General features: G+C 42.5%; 1 protein-coding gene across 1 annotated transcript; it reads right to left on the bottom strand.

Annotated features, from left to right (window-relative positions):
- Positions 1-2,434: 2,434 nt before the first annotated feature.
- MCM3 (minichromosome maintenance complex component 3) lies at positions 2,435-20,364 on the bottom strand. The gene is made up of 17 exons (XM_019457398.2): positions 20,251-20,364; positions 19,023-19,135; positions 18,392-18,600; positions 17,815-17,945; positions 15,623-15,861; positions 15,039-15,147; positions 13,973-14,126; positions 13,509-13,640; positions 12,727-12,935; positions 11,696-11,870; positions 11,232-11,358; positions 10,291-10,441; positions 7,564-7,704; positions 5,584-5,687; positions 4,977-5,059; positions 4,500-4,569; positions 2,435-3,147 (listed from the first exon to the last, which is right to left on the bottom strand). The coding sequence occupies exons 1-17, from the start codon at positions 20,326-20,328 to the stop codon at positions 2,949-2,951; spliced, it is 2,424 nt and encodes an 807-aa protein (XP_019312943.2). The 5' UTR covers positions 20,329-20,364; the 3' UTR covers positions 2,435-2,948.
- Between the last annotated feature and the right edge of the window lie 332 nt (positions 20,365-20,696).

The following is a 20,696-nucleotide window of genomic DNA, read 5'->3' as shown; positions in this document are numbered from 1 at the left end:
GAGTCAGATGCTCTGGGGCGCCTGGGTGGCTCAGTTGGTTAAGTGACAGACTTTGGCTCAGGTCATGATCTTGCAGTTTGTGAGTTCGAGCCCCGCGTCAGGCTCTTTGCTGACAGCTCAGAACCTGGAGCCTGCTTCAGATTCTATGTCTCCCCCTCTCTCTGCCCCTCGCCTGCTCACGCTCTGTGTCTTTCTCTCAATAATAAATACACGTTAAAAAAAAATGTTTAAAAAAAAAAAAAAAGAGTCAGATGCTCAACCAAGCCACTCAGGTGCCCTGGTTTTTTTAATAAACACATCAAAATGAATCATTTTGTTTTAGTGAAAGTTGGAATTGCAGTAATAATGAAGTATCATGGAGTATTTCCATACTGGTGGGCACTTACCACTTGATCAGTTATGTCTCACAAGCACCCTAAGAAACAGCAAGCATCCCCATTTTACAGATAAAATAACAAGTAGCTCAACACTCACCCTAAGTTATTTGGTAAATGGCACAGGAGAGACTCAATTCCAGCAACTCCTACCAAATTGTCTTTTTTGACAGCTATCTTTCCATATTGACATTTCATTATCCAGGAGAGTTCAAGAATAATGCAGCATAAAATTTTTCAAGCTAGGACTTATTTCTCTAAGCCCCACAAATTATTTCAACTATTTCAATGGCAACATTAAATGTAAACAGACTTCTCTTTTTGAATGAAGCATGTAGATAATGAAGCGTGTACTTCTCTGTCCTGGTGAATCTGGGCCATCACCAGTCTCAGTGCTGTGTGGCCCAGTAGCACCCTCAGGAAGAAAGACCTGCATGCAGGTCAACCCCCTGGCAGTTCCTGAAGCAGGAATAGGAACATACAAACACTGAGTAGGAACATATCCTTCAAATGCTTACCAACTTCTTTAATGTCACTGCAAGTTGGGAAACTACACACATTTTTAAAAACCCAATGTAAAGATTGAGTTCCTAACAGTCAATTTGACGCAATTACCACCTACTGTGACTCCAGAATACATGGTTTTCTCTTTCAGATTCTTTGGTTAGTTTGCAGAGCTGAAATGTCAGCAAGGTAAACTTGGCTTTACAGCTTTTACAAACTGCAAGATCAGCCTACTTTCCCACTCAGCCTGAGTTTCTCCAGGTGTGAAAGATAGAGAGCAAGAGTCCTACTGACAAAATGTTGGACCTTTCTGGAAATGCTCATCTGAGGAGATCCTTTAAAATCCCTAGCTTTTCTTCATATCAGTATCCCATGGTCGCTCCCACCCCTTCCTGATACTCTCATGGCCCTCTCAATGTCTATAGTTCTTACTGGGTGTAACCCTCATTATATTTTAAAATTTCTCACTGACACATTAGACGTGTATATCCTCAACCAGTAGGCCTCAAGAGCATCCAGTCCCATATTTGCTCCAATTCAGAGCATAATATAGGACTCATTGTCAGTGTTCAATTAATGTCAGATTCCTCCCTCTGATACCATTGCCCTCTCCTGTGGAACTATGCTTTCTGGATTACTTCCAATAGGACTTGGATTTCACATCTGCAAACAAACAAAATCACAAAGACAAAACCGGAACTCCCCATCTTCTGTCCCATAGTATCAGGGTAAGGTGCTCCCCTCATGAGCAAGGGAGAAGGAAGAACTTCACCAGTCACAGCGTGGAGAACCAACATGATCTCCTGTTCAGAGCAGCTTCCAATTCATGTGATGCAGGCCCCCCATGAAGTCACACTTCCCCTCCACAAACTCCTGTGCAAAAAGACTAGCAAACCCTAAGAGCTGAACATCCAATTGCAAGTAGTTTCACAAAGATCCTGTAAGGAGATCTTCTTATCGGCAAGTACTCACAATATTTAAGTGTCTGATATACCAGGTATTACTTCTCCAGGAAGGGGTTTGGATTCAGGCTGAGAAAAGTCAGGAAAAGGGTCAATTCGCCTGAACTTTCATTCACCTGCCCCCCATGGCCATTTAGCGATGTCAAATTGGCAAAACTTGATTTGTACAAGCTTAACTGGTAAATGCTGGTGTCACTGACGAAGAAAACTGCCTAAAGACCTAACCCCCAAGGACAGCACAGCAGCCTGCTGCCACCGTGTGGTGACTTGGTGCAAATGTGGAAGCAGCAAAACCTGCAGGGCACAGCTTTCAAGGAAAACAAAATTAAATGTGTCTACCAAAGCACACAGTATTAAGGCCATGTGTATAATATAAAAATAGTTAAGGGGCGCCTGGGTGGCGCAGTCGGTTAAGCGTCCGACTTCAGCCGGGTCACGATCTCGCGGTCCGTGAGTTTGAGCCCCGCGTCAGGCTCTGGGCTGATGGCTCGGAGCCTGGAGCCTGTTTCTGATTCTGTGTCTCCCTCTCTCTCTGCCCCTCCCCCGTTCATGCTCTGTCTCTCTCTGTCCCAAAAAATAAATAAAAAACGTTGAAAAAAAAAAATAGTTAAGTTTATTCAATGTCCTAGATATTTGGGTCAGAAGCATGTATTAGTCTTAACTGGTGCTACAGCAGAGAAAGTTTTCTTGGCCTTCATGACTTGCCTCAGAGCTTCACTCTACCAGCACAGAACCTCTCAAAGCCTGTTCTAGACCAATGTGCTCAGAGAGAAAAACAGCTAACAAACACAGAAAGGATGAACAAAAACTAGCTGTGGTCCAACACCCCCAGATTCTCAGAGGTTATATGTTATTTATAGCCAACAATGGCTTGGTTTGTTCTGGGTAGGAGATGGAGAGAATGAATCAATGGATGAATGAATGAATGCACATGCAACAGTCTTAGTCCTTGCCCACTTTCTTCTCTTTACCCTATGGCAGCTTTGTCACATATCCCTCAACTTCAATTCAATTAACACCGTTATCCGGGGAATGAAAGATTGGCGGGGAGAGGAAATATGGAAGAAACTTCCTTGGCAGAACCCCAAAGTTCAGAGATGAGGCCTCCTTAGATGAGGAAGATGATGCCCTCAGAAACCATGACCTGGTTGTCATCCTGCATCTTGCTCAGCGCAGCCTGGATCTCTGCTGAAGAGAAAGGCTCTTCTTTGTCCCGGTTGATGGATTCTGTGAGGCGATTCATGCCCACCGACTGGGCATGAGCTTCCCGGAACACATCTAAGAGGGCCACCTTGAATTCCTTCAACCTGCCCAAGTCAGGAAAAGATGGGTGAAGAAGTAAACAAGCCCAAATGCTCTTAAGTGTTAACACAGTACAGGTATCCCCCAATACTCCCTCTATTATAGAGCTGCCTGAGCATTTTTAAGTATATATCCTCTGACCACAGGAGTCCATTTCTAGAAATTAACCTTACAACTACACTTCCATGAGTACACAGTGATATATAAATATAAGAATGTTTTACTGTCAACAGCAGTTTTACAGAACTGCTTTACATAAGTGTCCATCATTATGTCCAAATGCAAATAAATTCATATATCCACACTATAGTCATTAAAAAAGAAAATCTAGCGGCGCCTGGATGGCTCAGTCAGTCAAGTGTTCAACTCTTGGTTTTGGCTCAGGTCATGATCTCACAACAGGGTTTGTGGATTCAAACCCATGTTGGGCTCCGCACTTTCAGCTTGGGATTCTCTGTCTCTCCCTCTCTCTGCCCCTCCTTGCACATGCATACATGTGCTCTCTCTCAAAATAATAAATAAACTTAAAAAAAAAAAAAGAAAAAGAAAATCTATATAAGCTCCTGAGAACGTGTTTTAAAATACAGTTCAAGGGCACCTGGCTGGCTCAGTCGGAAGAGTGTGCAACTCTTGACTTTGGGGTCACAGGTTTCAGTCCCACATGGGGTGTAGAGATTACTTACTTAAAAAAAAAAAAAAAAAAAATATATATATATATATACGTATGTATATTTCAATGGTTGTCTTTGGGAGATGAAACTGCAATTGATTTTAATGTTTTTTCCTAAATACCTTTCAATGTTTTCATATTGTCTTCAGTCAATATATTGTTGTGTGCTTAAGTTATTAAAAGAAAAAAAGCAAACCATAATCATAGATTTTCTTTGGTGTCCAGTAAACATAAAAATAGATATATAAAATTGTTTCTGAACCTCTAGTGGTAACAATTCCTCATCCCAAAGCAAATAACGACAATTCAATAAAGAAAAATGTGTGTCTGTATCCTATTGAAAAGAACCCAAGGTTATAGTAAGACAAAAATTTTGTTCTTGCTTCAAGACTCTCCTCCTTCCTGACCTCCCAAGGACACTATATTTAAAATTCTCATAGAGCACCGTTTATAAAGCAAATGATAAAATGTAAACAACAGGGGATTCTGGGCAAAGGGTATAAAGGAGTTCTTTACACTATTTCTGCAACTTTTTTAAAGTTTGAAATTATAATTAGAATATAAAATGTTCTAAAAATCATTGGGCCTACAATTTTGAGCTCTGCTGATAACCAGCTTGTTTCACACTCTCTCCCCAGAAAAGAAGTCCTTGCCTCAAGGACATGTGGCATTCACTTTCCTACTCACCTGGATTCACTCAATTCCACCTTCTGGGACTCCTTGGTCTCCTGTGAGTCTGCAGTCTTTGGAGTATGCACTTTAGAGGATAAATGGTTGCAGATAACAGGAAGACAACAGATGAAGCCATTTCCACAGACATTAGACAAGTAATCCCCACTCGCCACACCTCACCAAGTCTGCCAAATACTCATTTCCTAAGGTTCTTAAGGGGCCAGCCAGGGTAAAGGGGTCAGACATCTCATACATTGTCTGGGATACTTAAGCCAGGCTTGGCAAAAAGCACAGCTCAAAGAAGCAAACTACTGAGCAAACTGGGCCCAGTTTCCAATGTTTTGACTGGATTTCCCTAAGTTCTCTTAGGACAAACCTCTTGGACACAAGGCCCTGAGCAGGAAACCAAATGGGAACCCACGAGATAATGCAGTACACAGAGCAACTAAAGTCAGCAAAGGAACCACCTCTTAATAGGGGACACTCACTCACCTTGAGGCATTTCCTCCTCTGTGTCACTGAAGTCATAGGGGTCATAGCCCCCATCCTTGGCATCGGAGTGACGAGTTTTCCTCCTAAAATACCCATAGCAATTAAGAGAAAGGCTTTGGGGAAATCCATCCTGTGCCTCCGACCAGAGAAAAAGAACTAGAACTACCTACAATCAAAGTGAAACACTAGGCCCAGGCCTGTACAAACTGCTACTTTTTCTTAAGAGATCAAAAGCCTCCGAACTGGAACACAAACAGGCCCTGCTTCCCAATGCTCTTCTCTCTTACACGCCCTTATAAATTCAACCACAGGCATGAGAGGAAAAAGTAATCGTGAGGAAAGGATTTTGAAAGACATGCTCAAAAACCCAAGTGAGTTAGTGTTCCTGGTACTTAGCTTTAGCAGGAAAGAGGTCAAAAGCACCGTACCAAAGACAACAGAGGGGCCTGCTCACTCTCTGCCTAGGTTATCTCTGGCTTCCAACCCTGCAGATCTAGGCACCCTTTCCCTAAAACCTTGATGTCAACCAGCAGTACATGATCCACCTCCACCCCTCTCCCCAGCCCTAACTGCAGTCTTTATCTCATTTCTCTTTGCTCCGCCTTACCTCTTCCTCTTCTGCTCTTGGTCCTCCTGGCTTTTCTCCTCTTCATCATCTGTCTCTGATTCATCCTCATTTCGCTTCTTACGTTTCTTCTCCTTCTCTAAAACCTAAGACCAAGCCAAGCACAGGTGGGTGGGAAGGGTCACTGATTCTGGGAAACTGAATAAAAAACTCTGAATAAGAGTCCCTTCTACACTATCAGCAGGAAAAACTTCCATGTCTAAGGACTAAGCCTCTTTTGCCCCTGAGTCCCAGGACCAGGGGCACAGGAATAGGCTGTTACCTATCTTTAAATGCTGAGAAGTATGTTCAATGCCTTTCACATAGGAGGTACTTAATGGGTGTTTACAGTACAAAGAAATAAATGAAAAAAAAAAAAGGCTGGCCAATAATAGTTAAGTGGAAAACAATTCATTTCTTTACAGATCAGGTGTTTAATTTAAATTTAAGACAACTCCCACCCTAGCAAAAAGAGTAAACCAGGAAAAGCTTATGGACCCACGATTAAAGCCCAGAGTGCTATAATTCACTAAAGTGGAAAGGAGGTGGGCAACGAGGAAAAGGAAGTCAGGCAAGGCTTCAAGTCTTGGTGTCTAAAATGACATAAACAAAATGTCACAAGCAGAAATTGAGAGACGGAATAAGAGGCAAGTTTGATAGTTCAACTTTTTTTTTTTTAAGAGCTATGAGGAGGCTCCATGTCTCTCCATATCTATTTACTGTATCCCAACCATCTAGAAGTGCCTGGCCCCTAGAAGGCACCCAGTCAGTTTTATATTTCAATTGAAATGTATTTGAATTCCCAGTATTACACTGTCAACTTTTTGAGTGCCAGCACTGTACTGAGTTTGGATATCTTTTGCAGCACCAACCAGTGACTTATATGTAATAGTGTAACTACTACATTTCTTTTTCTTTAACTTTTTCTGAACAGAAAACTTAGGCCATGGAGTTTTCTAGTACATGCCGGCAGTGTGCTGGCTCTTTGGGCATAACCTGTATGACACACTGTATTATCCCACTGGGCTGATATCCTTGTGGGGTGGGACACCCATTGAAGCCTGTCATCTGAAAGGTCACTGAAAGCCTGTGGTGTTCCTACATGAAGGTAAGAAACCATCCTGAAGTTTGGGAGAAAGCCTTCCAGGAAATTACGCAAGAGAGAAGGATTATGGTTTCCTTTCAGGAGCCAAATCTGCATTGAATGTCCGAATATGTATTGAATGTATGTAACTTATGCTATAAACATGTAAGATATTCCTTTTTTTAAGTTTGCTTATTTGTTTGTTTATTTAATATAATTTATTGTCAAATTGGCTAACATACAGTGTATACAGTGTGCTCTTGGTTTTGGGGGTAGATTCCTGTGATTCATGCTTACATACAATACCCAGTGCTCATCCCAAGTGCCCTCCTCAATGCCCATCACCCATTTTCCCCTCTCCCCTGTGCACCACCTCCCCCCCTCCCCCATCAACTCTCAGTTTCTTCTCTGTATTTAAGAGTCTCTTCTGGTTTGCCTCCCTCCTTCTCTGTTTGTAACTATTTTCCCCCTTCTCTTCCCCCAAGGTCTTCTGTTAAGTTTCTCAAGTTCCACCTAAGAGCGTGAAGGTTCAACTTCTGATGCGAGTTTTTGAGATACCAATGGGATACTTCAAGAAACTGGCAAGGGAAAAGGTATAAAGGGAAGAGGAAGATCATCAAAGTCAATCCTTTGGAAACATCTACTTTTTTAAGAGATAAAGGAAGTATGAGTAGGCAGAGAAGCAATCTCTTGATGGTGTAGCACATCAATTAAATCATCATCTCTGGGGCCTCTAGAGGCTCTGGCATCAGTATTTTAAAGCTTTCCAGTTGGTTCTCACATTCAGTTAAATGTTGCTTTCCATTGGTGACCTAAATGCAGGTGTCAGCCATGGAGAGCTGGGCAGCCTAAGTACCAACATTTACCCAGAAGAAGTTCTCAAGCATCTGAACCCTCACCTTCTTGAAGTAAGCATACTGGACCAACTCTACAGCTTCCTCTGCATCCTGCAGGTCCACAGTCTTGCTCATGCGGGCCTTGGCATGGGCTGTGGCCAAGCGAATCAGAGTTTCCAGGGTCCGGGCTGTAACTGGTGATGTCTGGGGAAGAAAACAAGGGAGGATTATTTGTCTAGAATTCCTTAGGCATGCCTGTCATTCCCACTGCACAGAAAAGGATGAATATACTACCAGGATGACTCTAGGAAGTACAAGCAAGGATTCAGAGCTCTGTATTCTACATAAACACCTTATAAAATTCGGAAAGATAAAAATAACCAAGGAGATACGAGTGTTGAAGGAGAAAAGAGTAGGTGAACAGGGAAGAAAAAAATGAGACATCTTATAGACGGAAAGAGAAAAGGCTAAAGAGACTACAATAATGAAAGAAGAATGATAATCCTTCACTTCCAGCCTGCGATGCTGTAAGAGCTTTGCTTTTTGTATCAACTGCATCATTTAATATTCTCAATAACTTCTCCAAGTTTTATAGATGAGGAAAATGGAACTCAGGGCTTTAGGTAACTTGTGCAAGGTCACACTAAGGCAGGGGAGGAAATTTTTTTTTTTAATGTTTATTTATTTTTGAGACAGACAGAATACAAGCAGGGGAGGGGCAGAGAGAAGGGAGACACAGAATCTGAAGCAGACTCCAGGCTCCAAGGTGTCAACATAGAGCCTGATGTGGGGCTCAAACTCACAAACCATGAGATCAGGAGATCTGAGCCAAAGTTGGATACTTAACCAACTGAGCCTCCCAGGCAACCCTGAGGACAAATTTTTAACGTAGGGTAAATTCAAGTCCAGAGGAGGAGCATTCTGGCACGCTCCCATCAAGTGGTTCTCATGGGCGTGGGTGCACACCAAACTGGCGTGCTTCTTTTTTAAATACTATTGGCTAAATGGTATCTCTGGACTAATGAGTCAGAATGTCTGTGTTTAGGACTGGTCATGTATACTTTTTCAGTTTCAGGGGATTCTGATGTGCCAGTTAAGCATCCCTGACATTACCTAGACTTCTCATTTTTTTTTTTTTAATGTTTATTTTTTTATTTTTGAGAGAAAGGGAGACAGTGCAAGCAGGGAAGGGGCAGAGAAAGAGGGAGACACAGAATCCAAAGCAGGCTCCAGGCTCCAAGGTGTCAGCACGGAGCTCGATGCGGGGCTCGTACCCACAAGCCGTGAGATTGTGACCTGAGCCAAAGTCGGATGCTTAACCAACTGAGCCACCCAGGCACTCCTGGCCTTCTCATTTTTTGGATAAAAAAAAACCCAAAAAACAAAAAACTCACAACCTGAGAGTGAATGGATTTGTGAAAGGCCAAAAAATTGGCTGAAGACTTGGGATCAGAACATAGAGCTAGTTCTCTATGTCGCACGCCCACATTTCCCACTGTATGATCCTTCAGTGATGGAGCTGGTCACGTCTACTTCTAAGCATCCCAAATTATCATTTATACCCCATCCCACGTTCAAAAACAAATATATTCACTTTTAAATAAATTCACCAAATCTTTTAATGGTTTAGAAGCCGTTAAACCAGAGTTTGGAGGTTACACATTCCATTAAAAGCTCTAATTCTTGAATAACCTAAAAAGTGAGTAAAATCCTAGTCCACATTAGCAGAACTACAGAATCCAAATCGAGAGATTTACCAGACCTACTAAGACCACAACTAAAATAGCATATTACACTCAGTGAGAGGGCTTCTGACACACTGGAACACGTTCACATGATGAGAGAAACAATTAAAAAGAAAAGGGGGTGCTTAATCTGAAGAAGACAAGTCATACACAATCACTAGAAAACAAAATTAAGACCCACAGGTCTACATCATGGGGAAGCAGGTTCAAGCCCAATAAATAGAAGAATATTCTAAGAATGATGTACCAGGCATGCAGCCACTGGAGGTGTCAAGGAAGTCTTAGCAGAAATTCCAGACGATGGAATGCCTGTCTATGTGCGAGGCTGGAATAAGTGATTTGGAATCGTGTCTAAACCCAAAAGTCTATACCACATAATAATGGTCTTGGACTTGGGTCTTTCTGCTTTGAAATCCTTACAATGCCCCATGAAATTCAGATAAATTCACAGGTAGATTTCTAGAAATAGCTTTGGATAATCACCATGGTTGTCCAATTAATCATCTGCCGAAGTCCTGCTCAAATATCACAGCCTCTTCCCTCACACTCATTCCTTTCTACAAAGTCTAAAGGAAAAACTAATAGCTTCTTCATCTATACTCCAATCATCTTTCACATTCATTCCCTTTTAGGTACCACACTGTGGCATATACCTATATATATGCACATATGATCTTTCCATCTACCTTCCTGCCTCCCCATCCCAGATCTGAGCTCTTTGAGGATAGCTCTTCCTATCTTAACCCTATATGTAAGAACAAACACCAGTTCAGTTCCCAAAAGTTGCTCCTTATGTTTGCTGAATGAATTGTAGCTTCTGGAGGCCAATGTCATCTGAACCAATGAGATACAGGCATCTCTGGCATTCTCACTTCATTTTCCCTTGTAAAAGGAAATGATAAGAATTGTATAACAGGAAGCCCTTCAGACCAGAAAAAGATAAGGAGTCACTAAGTTAAAATGTTTTCAGACCTCCCAGATAACTGGGACTCCCCAGCCTTCTACTTAAGGAATTCCCAGCTCCATCTTCCCTGTGGGGACTCACCCTGGCAGTGTCTGAGCTCATGCTGTCTTGACTGCGCAGGCGTGAATACTCTTCTGCAATGTAGGCGGCTGACTCCTGAGTTAGGACGGGCTTGATGATTTTGGCCACATGGATGTACTTCCTCATGAAAGCTGCACTCACCATCTTCTCCCTGGACACACACACAGTGAATTCTACGTCTTTGCCACACCTTGGCAACTGGCTGGGATAGGGACTTGGCCTCTCCTCAGAGAAGTCAAGGACAAGTAGTAGAGATGCAATCTAGAATACGTTATCATAAATCCCATTTATATAGAATGTGTACAAGACCCTTTCATATATCTTTCCTGAATTGTGTGGCTACTACTTACTTAGGTATTATTTGTAAGGTAAATAGTACAGGTGAAGTTTAGGTATTATTTGTCCTAGGTAAAAACTATGGCTCAGAGTAGCTTAAATGGACTCAAATTCAGTTTTCTGACTCCGAATTCCATGTTCTTAAATGAACAGGCTTGAAAACTATACGCATCCTACCATACCACGGCCCAAAGCAGAGGTATAAGATCTCGCATTTCATGTGTTGAGCACTTGATCCCTAGTCTCCTTTATCCAAATCCACCTGCACAGCACCCAGTGCTTGCTATCTACTGCCCCTTCAACATAAATTTGTCACAAATAGCTACATGATTTGTATAGTACTTCATATATGAGGATGACGTGAAACACCCACCATTCATTGGGCATGTGGTCAAAGTCTTCCATTTTAAGAAAACATCAGAACTAAGCCTAATCACCACAAACATAAAGCAACTAGCCAGAAAAACGGGTATATGTGTGGGATCCAGAAAACAGGCCCACAGCATTATAATCCAAGCATGATCCTGCCTGGGCAGCACATAAAAACGTGTTAATATGACATAAATCTCAGGTTCCCTCAAGGGAGAAACATGAAGACCGCTCACTTTTTCTTCTTGGTCCCATGCAGAAGGTTGTCATGCTTCTCATAAATCTGGGTGTCCTGCTGGTCCTCCTGGTTAAGATTGGGATCATCTGTGGCCAGGATATCCACGGCACTACCCAAAGGCATAGCTAGAAAACCCAAGTTGGGGGAGAAGAGAGTAAGAAATTGCTTCTTCTGAAGATAGAGAAGACTAACAAAGCAAAGATAGACAGAGACATGTGGAGCCCACAAATAAGAAAGGTGGGACCACCTGGCTCACACATGCTCAAGTGTTCCCAGACAAAACTGACAAAAGACACACCTCAGGGTAACTTCCAGTGAACAAGAAGGGAGTGGCCAGGCAGACAAGGGTTCAACATCAACTCAGAAACAGAAACACCTCCCACCATCTGGCCCAGGCCTGAGATAACAGCGTCAGTTTAGGTTCCCTTCCATTAGTCCATCTTACTCTTCTCATGACCTCACCATCGCCATCCTGCTCCCCGGGCGCCCTGTAACGGTGCATCCTAAGGACATGGTCTGAGATCTCTCGATCCTGCTCAGGATCCATCTGATCCAGCATGATGAAGAGTAAGTCAAATCGGGACAGCAGTGAGTCCTGCAGCCCAATGTTCTCCATAGGGGTCTTGTACTGATCATACTACAGAACATAAGGAAAAAGGAAAGTGGAGGCGACATCAATGGGAAGAAAGCACAAGGAGACTAATTAAAGTTATTAATGATTCTGTTACTAGGTATTTATCATACAGATAGATTTCCAAATGTGTAACAAAATACACAGAAAGGGATATTCATTGCAATTTTATTTCATAATAGCAAGAGGAAAAAGGGAAAACGCCAAATGCCCATCAAAAGGACACTAGTTAAACAAATTACTATAAATCCATACAATGAAGTATAATAAGATAGCTACTAAAAAGAAAGAAAGAAAAAATAAAGGCCAAATTCAGCAAACGCCAAGATGGATAAATATAAAAGATTACACATTAGCACATCATCATCATAGTAAAAAACAAAGATAAACAGACTAATTTGTTAACAAGGAGATCATGTAGCTGTTGGTACATGTTTAAGTTGTTTCCCGAAACCCTCAAGAGCTGTTAGTGATTATCTCCTGGGAAAGGGATAGGAGAGAAAAGGCTTTTAATGTCCATATCGTACTCTCTGTTCTGTTTATATATCCTATCATCTGCATGTAGTACTTTGGTTGTAATGCCAATTCAAGCTACTGGGCTGTGAGACTGCAGGTCACTTTTGTTTTCTTGTCTGTATTTCTAAAGTTATTGTTAAAAGTAACTTTCCAGGGTATTCTGATGTGTATGAAAAGGTGAAGAACCACTGCCCTATATCAAAGACAGCAGCAAAACGATGGATGAGCTTCCTTTAGTCTTTGGCCTATTATTTCCCTGGGGCATTGAGAATAAACTTCATGACCCAGTTACTCAGCAAAACCAAACCAAGGTGAGGACAACAGTAAAGTGCCTAATTCCACTCACCCTGCCATAGACGGGGTTGGCAGCTGCCAAAACACTACAGCGGGCATTCAGCCGAGCATGGATGCCAGCTTTGGCGATGGTGACTCGACCCTGCTCCATCACTTCGTGGATGGCCGTGCGGTCCATGTCGGACATCTTGTCAAATTCATCGATACAAACCACACCTCGATCAGCAAGGACCATGGCTCCCGCTTCCAGACGGCGTTCCCCTGGGAAATGAGGAGGTAAAGATATGTGCTACTATCCAGGTTGGAGGGGATGAGGGGAGAGACTTCAATCTCCTTCCTAAGCACTCACTGTCACTCATGAGAACACAGTGAAGAGCTGTTAAGTTCCTAGAGTCTTAGAGAAAAACCGTGGTGGGTCAACCTTTTAAGGTCCAATCTGTATGATCCCTCAGCAGCCAGCCTCCAACAAACTTTACTCATGGATTCTCTCTTTATCTTCATCCTCATGTGATTCCCCAACTAGAGCTCTGCTCTCTTTTCACTAGTCTTCAAATCCCTTCCTCTAATTTATAAAATAGCACAATCTTCATTTTTATCTCCCAATTTGCAAAGCCTTCTCCTTCAAAAACTGAAGACATTCTTGTCAATAGAGGGTCACCCAAAGACGTAAATAATTCAGCCACTGTTACCAGAGGCTACTAAGTCCTCTACGATGGGGCTCAAACTAACCTTTCAAGTGTATCTTCTCAACATAGGCCAGTGCCGAGAGCAAACTCAAAGAATCTATGCTTGATCTCACTGCTGGACCTTTGCCAAAGACCTTTATACCCTTACCAGTTTCCTGGTCTGTGGTGACAGCGGCTGTCAGACCCACTCCAGAGGAACCCCGGCCAGTGGTGGGGATAGCCCGGGGCGCAGTACACAGCACATAGCGTAGAAGCTGAGACTTGGCAACCGATGGGTCCCCTGTAATTTGGGGGGAGGAGGGTAGTGGTGACTTGCTAGGAAACTCCTCCCACTGCCCAGCAAGTTCTGCCAAGAGCATAACAGAAATTTATAGTAATTGGTTGTTAATAGTATCCCTTTCACTTTCCCTTCACCATTCATGGAAGAATATATTTTAGATATTATACATCAGGAACCCCAAAAATGAGAATAATATTAAGAATAGACTTTTGCCCTTTGATAGAACCAAAATACACTACGTAGAAAATACATAATCTTACAGACTATAGATTCCCACAACCACACTCCACAAGAGAAGACCGAGAGTCTAAAGCAAATCCCCAATGCCATACCGATTAGGAGAATATTGATGTCCCCACGGATGTGGCTGCCATTTTCTAGGTCTCGTTCCACCCCTCCCAAGAGCAAGCAGAGAATGGCTTTCTTAACATAGTCATGCCCATGGATGCTAGGGGCCAATGACCTGGCCAGCTGGTCAAAGATATCCTATAGAGGAATAACCAAAGGTGTGAAAAGCCTGGTGAGGTTCAGTGGGGTTTTGCTGAGCTCCACTTTATGCTTTAATCTATAAAAATACTTGAAGAAACCTGCAAATATAGACACTGTTTCTAACTGTAAGATTTTAAGACAAATCATACTGATCAGACCATTATCAGAACAGATACAGAGAAAGCCTGGATTCCAAAACTTGCTTAGGGGTTTAATATTTAAGAAAAAAAGCATTTCCAGGTTCCCAACATGTTAGGTTTAATAAGAATGTGTATTGTGCTTCCAGTGACCTTTATCACACAGGCATACACAGATGATCCTTGAGCAATGCAGAGGTTAGCGGTGCCAACCCCCTTACGCAGTGGAAAATCACGCATAACTTTTGATTCCAAAACCTTTACTAATACCCTACTCTTGGGGTAAAGCCTTACCAAGAACATAAAATGAGTCAATGAATACATTTTTGTATATGATATGTATTCTATGCTCTATTTAGCTAGAGAAAGGAAAAAGCCATTAAGAAAATCTAAAGGAAGAGCAATACATTTACAGTACTTGTATTTATCGGAAAACACCCACAAGTAAGTAAACCCACATAGTTCAAACTTGTGTTGTTCAAGGGTCAACTACATTTTCTTCAATTCTAATGTACTCATTGGTACATTGATATTCTTTAATTCTAGTATTTGTATTAGGTTCACTCAGCAGCCCAGCAGGTAACACAACAGAAATATTAAACAGCAAAAACACCTGTTTACCTGCTGACTGGGTCAAAACTAAAAACTAACACCACATACTTCAAAGGAAAACCTTCCTCCTGATCCAGTACAAAGATGAAAGGTGGCCCATGGCCAAACACAACCCTAACAAATCCATCCCCACCCTCAGATCCCTAAAGGATGCTCAGACCTTGGAACGAGTTTTACTGAACTTCTTGATCTTGGCTATATCCTCAGCAGAGAATGAAGGCTGAACATCCTTGCTCATTTGCTTCACGTTACAGGCAATCAGGATAGTCCTGGGACAAAGAGAGTAAGAGGGAGCCTGCTGTTTTCAATTCTTAACATCAGAGTCAACAGCATGTTGAAAAAAAAATAAAGGAAAAAAGAGAAAAAGACAAGTTGTTCTGAATTCAACAATCGAGTCTCTCTTAGTCTGTGACACAAATATGCCAATGATTCTTCACCTCAGGAATTTATTCTTTGCTGCCCCACAGAGCTTCAGACAGAAGTGTGGATGAGAAGGAGGTGGGAATATGTGAGAAACTCTCCCAGGTAAGCCATGAGGCTGGAACCATGTTCCCAATAACTCCCACTTTTAGCATAAGATAGTATTATCAATTTTATTTGATGGAGAGGAGGCATCCCATCTCCCAGGCAGGTAGGCTGCTCTACCTGTCTGACGTGACACTCCAGAATATGGCAAACTGGTTCAAGAATACTACAAGAAATGTAAGCTGCCAGCAGTCAAATATCTCACAACTGCCCCTTTACCTGAAGGTCCCTGAAGTATAGCCTCCCTTCTTTCCAGGAAGGCAACGGTAGGTCCCTACCACCTGGACTCGATCACCAGGCTTCACTTTATCTACCAAGTCATCATCCAGAATGACATCCACAGAACGGGGGAGTTGGCCAGCGGGGGCCTTCTCCGGCATCTCCTGGATGGTGATGGTCTGGTGGTCCTTGTAGACAGAAAGGCCATATTCTGTCTCAAGGGGATTGTTTTCCTCATCCTGAAAAAGACACACAGAAAAGCATTATCTCATCCTGGTCTTAAAAATGCGATACTCATTTTTTATAGGAAACAAATACAATTTGAAAATGACCAGAGATTTTAGTATTTAGGAACAAAACAAGCCAAATGTCTTCTCTAGCTTTTTCTATTCCCATCTGTTCTAGTAACAAATCATTTAATGGGAGGGACAACTACAGTCTGAAGGAATCATGGCTATATTAACATCTAAATTAAGATTCTTATTTCCCCTTTACTATGATGCAATATTTCCACTCCTAGGTCATACCTGACAGAAACATTTGCCCAAAGCCACATACTACAATGTTCACAGCAGTATTATTCTTAATAGCCCCAAATTAGAAAATATCCAAATGCCATCAACAGAATTGTTAAATAAATGTGGCATATCCACACAAATGAACACTATACAGCAATGAAAATGTATAAAATACACCTATTTACAACATGGATGAATCTCATAAATATCTATTGAACAAAGGCAGCCCAACATGGGAGTATTCAGATAAAATATAAAAACAGGCAAGCTAACTATCAGGATAGGGTTAAGCCTTGGGGAGTGTGGGCCTTTAAAAACTTCTGAATGTTAGGAAGGCTCAATTTCCTGGTCTGGATGCTGATTTTACAGGTATATTCAGTTTGTGAAATTTCACTGAGCTGCAAACTCCTATAAGCTTTCCTGTATGTATATTAAACTTCAGTGAAAATATTTTAAACTTTGATTTCTTGCCATTTGAGTTTTCTAAACACACAACGGCTGTTACTTACTAAGTGCTTACTATGTACAAGGCATTGTGCTATCATCTCATGAGATTATCTCATATAAGCATCACAACAATTCCGTTTAGCAGGTATTTTTCACATTTAACAAATAAGGAAACTGAGGCTGAAGAGTTCCCCAAAGTCACACAGGAAATTGCAGGGCCCGGACTTGAGGCAAGTATAACTCCAAAGCCATGTTCTTAAGTACCACATTAGATGACCTCCAGGAGTCCAAAGTATTTCAGGTCTTGAGCAAAGAAGCCTGGCCCCAGTAATCAACAGAAGACTACTCCCTCAGTAGTTACTGAAGACATTCTAGAAGGAGGGCTCTTAATGAAGAAGAGAGCAGGGTGACTTAGAAAACCCAACTGGCCTGAAAGTAAAAAGACATGTATTCTAGTCTAGGGTCATCACTAACTGAGACCATATGCAAGTCACTTAACCTCTCCAAACCTCAGCATTTCATCTAGAGGCAGACTAAAGGATTCTAAAGTATGCTTCAGTTACAATTCTAAGATATTCATTCTTGTTTTATTTTAAGATTCCTGCACTAGCTGAGTTGAAAACAAGAACTGGGTCTCATTCATATCTGTGTCTGCCACAGAACTTAACAATTCTTTGGATGCAGTGGTTCTCACTTATTATTTGATAGCAGGGAAAGGTATTCCTTGATAGAATGAATTCAGACATCAAGTACCCAATATTAATCATCTTCTGTCTCAATAGAGGGTCTCACAACGTCCTCAATTCAGATCAATCTGACCACTAAGAATACAGCCATTTCCAATGCCATTCTTCTCCCAAACCCAAAGTAAAATATTTGCAAAGATTTCATAGCAGCAATATAGTGTAAGTATTCTTCCATATTACTTTAAGTAGATTATAAACTTGTATATAACTTTGCTAAAAGATCAATGTAGACTGATGGCTTTTTTCCACACTTTCATAATTTGCCAGATTTTCTAAAGTGAGTATTCATTTAAAAAAAAAAAAAGAACTGAAGGCTTTCCATATTAAACTCTGGCTAGCAACCAATCTTTCCTTTAAGTTAATGCTTACTTTTCAGCTTATTTACTTCTAGAAGACTTCAAACATTACACAATTATTTGCATGAAAACAGACATCTTTGATTCCAACCTCCAAAGAAGGCCAATTAATTCATTCCCCTCACCTTGGTAGGATATACAGAGCTGGACGGAAAAGCCACCAGGCTGGTGAGATCAGAATAGCGTCGCTCTATAGTCTTCTTGGTAGCAGGGCAGTAGTGGACACTGCGGACGACTTTGGGACGAACTAGAGAGCCTAGGAATAGAAACATGCATAGAAAGTCACACAACTAGACAGTGACAGAGGTGAAATCTGACCCAGGCAAGCCTGTCATGACTCCAAATACTGTACTCTTCTGACTAGTTGAAGCTACTTCATTAATACTTACCATTTAATCATCTTTATATTCACATGTAGAACATCAACATATCTGTATAAAATCTAAAGTATAACCGAGCCTGTCCAAGAAGTCATAGGAGTTAAGAATTAGAATGAAGAGATTGCCAAGATTCCCCTACTCTCAGCAGAATTCATCATTCTGGACCCCCTAATGGTGCACACTCACAGCTCCTTCCAGTTTCGCCCTGTAAGTTCAGTGCTATATGCTACCCAGCTCCTCTCAGCCTCTCCTGGTTTCCCAGCACCCCCCCCCAAGTCTATCCCACCTCCATTCCCTTAGTCCCCTATTTGAAGCCACTCACACTTAGTGACAATGCCCTCCACACAGACTACACAGCTGAGGAAGCAGGAAGTGAGAGTCCGGGGAGACACATGCTTAGAGCCAAAGCTGCCCTCCAATCCTATGTAGAACTCTTCATACTGCTTGGCATAGGTAGCATCAATGGAGGCCACAAAATCCTTTAAAGCCCGCTGGAAGGCAACCAGCTCCTCAAAGGCATTGCTCAGGAGGCTGCAGATGGTTAAGAGAAAGAATTATTAAGCAGAGAGAAAAATTAAAAAAAAACCGACCCTCAAAAACAAAAGTTGACATTCCTTGATGATCAAGCCAACAAGTGAAAATCTAGCTCCTCCTTTCTCCTGCCATCTTACAAGACTCAGTAAATTGTATCAGAACTGATGGCGAACTTTAGTTCAACTTCTCAACAATCCAGAAATAATACTCAGTTAAACATGGAAGGGGGAGCTCTCCAGAGGAAAATGCCTACCACCCACTTTGGGAAGAAGGAAAAAAACATAGGTGGTAAGGCAATGAGGGTCAAAAACATCTCATCCAGATCCTCTCCTCGGAAGCCTGTTCCAATACGGAGAAAAGAAATGGGAGCCATTCTCACTCGGAGCCAGGATATCCTCTTGGAAACCCTTGCCACTTACCGGTTAGCCCTCTTCTCATTTTTCCTGCGCAGGTCATTCACATTGACAATCAACCGGTATTGGTTGTCACTGATCAGCTCCCGAACTTTGCTCTGATAAATTCCCTGGTCTTCCTACAAAACAGCCACCACATATCACAACAGCCATAAATTCAAATATAAGATGGTATTTAAACAGACGCAGTTCTCACAGCAAGATAAAGGTCATTCTCTGCAGCACAGCTGACCCCCAATTTCTCCACATTTTCACTCACTACCTGAAATTCCAAATACACCTTACAAGGCCATTGCAGGAGTTATAATGATTTCCTCAACGCCCATGCTATTATTTCTACTGACAACTACAGCTTTTCTGTATGCAGTCATTTCTCAACTTTTAATGGGGAGTTAAAACAAGCTCATAATAATAAGTCTACAAGGACGAGTAAAAATCTCGTCAAAACAAGATTAGCATATCAAAATGACTTTTCATTTAAGAATTACGTAGGGAATTAAGAGATTTTATTTCTCGATCAGCTGTATGTAGAATAGGAAAGAGTTCTCTCATATCCAGACCTAAAGGATATGGGAGCCTTCGCTATTTGTTTACAGATACAGTATTATCAATCTTTCAAGATGCTTTACCAGTATCCTAAGGCTTCCAATCATGGATGGCATACAAAACCCCCTTTACCAGCATACCAAATACTTTTCCTCTGCATCTCCTGTGGCATAGAAAAAGAATGCGGCCAAATTAGGAAGAAATCTTTTCTGCCCCGTAGGAAGTCAGTGATTAGAATCTGCGCAACTACAACGTAGCGGGTCATTACCGTTCTAACGCACTCTTTCCCCCACACTCCCTCCAAATTCGGAAAGCAGGGAGTGATCTCCAAAAGGTCAAAGGAAGCTTTGCTATTTTGTGTGCACTTGAAAGAAACCCGTCGCCTTTCGCGAGACCCCGCTATCATTTGCACTTAGGAGAATTACAGGATCGCTCTGTCAAGGATGCACCTACAGGCGACAAGCTAACGACGGATTCCACCGGGAGAAACGTTACTAGATCGGGCATGGAAGGGTCCTGAGGGCGCCGGTACGGCCGCAACAGTCCGGAGGCCCAGCAGTCCTCTCGGGAGCTCCGGGGGCCCAGCTACCGCTCGGCGTGGAGCGGCATCTGCCATAGCCCAACTCGGCCCGTCAGCGTCCCCAGGGGCTCCAAGCAACAGAGACTCGCGACCCCGTGCCTTTCTCACCTCGTCATCCAAGAAGTCCAGGTAATCTCTCTGCGCTTCTCGCAGCTCCACGTCGTCCAGTACCACGGTCCCCGCCATGCTCCCCGCCTAGGAACTGCTACCTCCAAGCCCGCGCGAAGGGTCCCCAGCTGACCCCGCCCCGGCGCGAAAACTTCCGAACTTTTCCCGCCACCAAAGGCTACGTTGAGAAGGGGCGGGGCTTTTCTGGGGATATTCACATTCTGATTGGCTGATTCCTCTTACGCCAAAATAGTGAATGTCCAATCGAGAACTTTTTCTTCTTCGGCTTTACGGAGCTGCGCCTTGCCGTGGCGGGAAATGTGACCTCCGGGGCCGTCGGTTTCTTCCTTCACTGACAAGAAAACTGACCAATGGGGCCGAGAGGAGGCTCGTGAAGTCTGGTCATTGGGCAGCCGGGCAAGACCGGGAAGCACTGCGTTCTGGGA

Source organism: Panthera pardus, unplaced genomic scaffold (genome assembly GCF_024362965.1).
Source record: "Panthera pardus isolate Hobbes unplaced genomic scaffold, ASM2436296v1 HiC_scaffold_17, whole genome shotgun sequence".
Classification (NCBI taxonomy): Eukaryota; Metazoa; Chordata; class Mammalia; order Carnivora; family Felidae; genus Panthera; species Panthera pardus.
The sequence above is the reverse complement of the archived record's forward strand: the minus strand, read 5'-3'. Positions and strand labels throughout refer to the sequence as shown.

Coding starts and splice junctions, on each gene's coding strand:
- MCM3 (XM_019457398.2), bottom strand. CDS start 20,328: ATGGCGGGGACCGTGGTACTGGACGACGTGGAGCTGCGAGAAGCGCAG. Junction 17,946..18,391: donor GGAGGGCATTGTCACTAAGT/GTGAGTGGCTTC, acceptor TTCTATTCCTAG/GCTCTCTAGTTCGTCCCAAA. Junction 5,060..5,583: donor CAAGAGCAGAAGAGGAAGAG/GTAAGGCGGAGC, acceptor TGGGTATTTTAG/GAGGAAAACTCGTCACTCCG.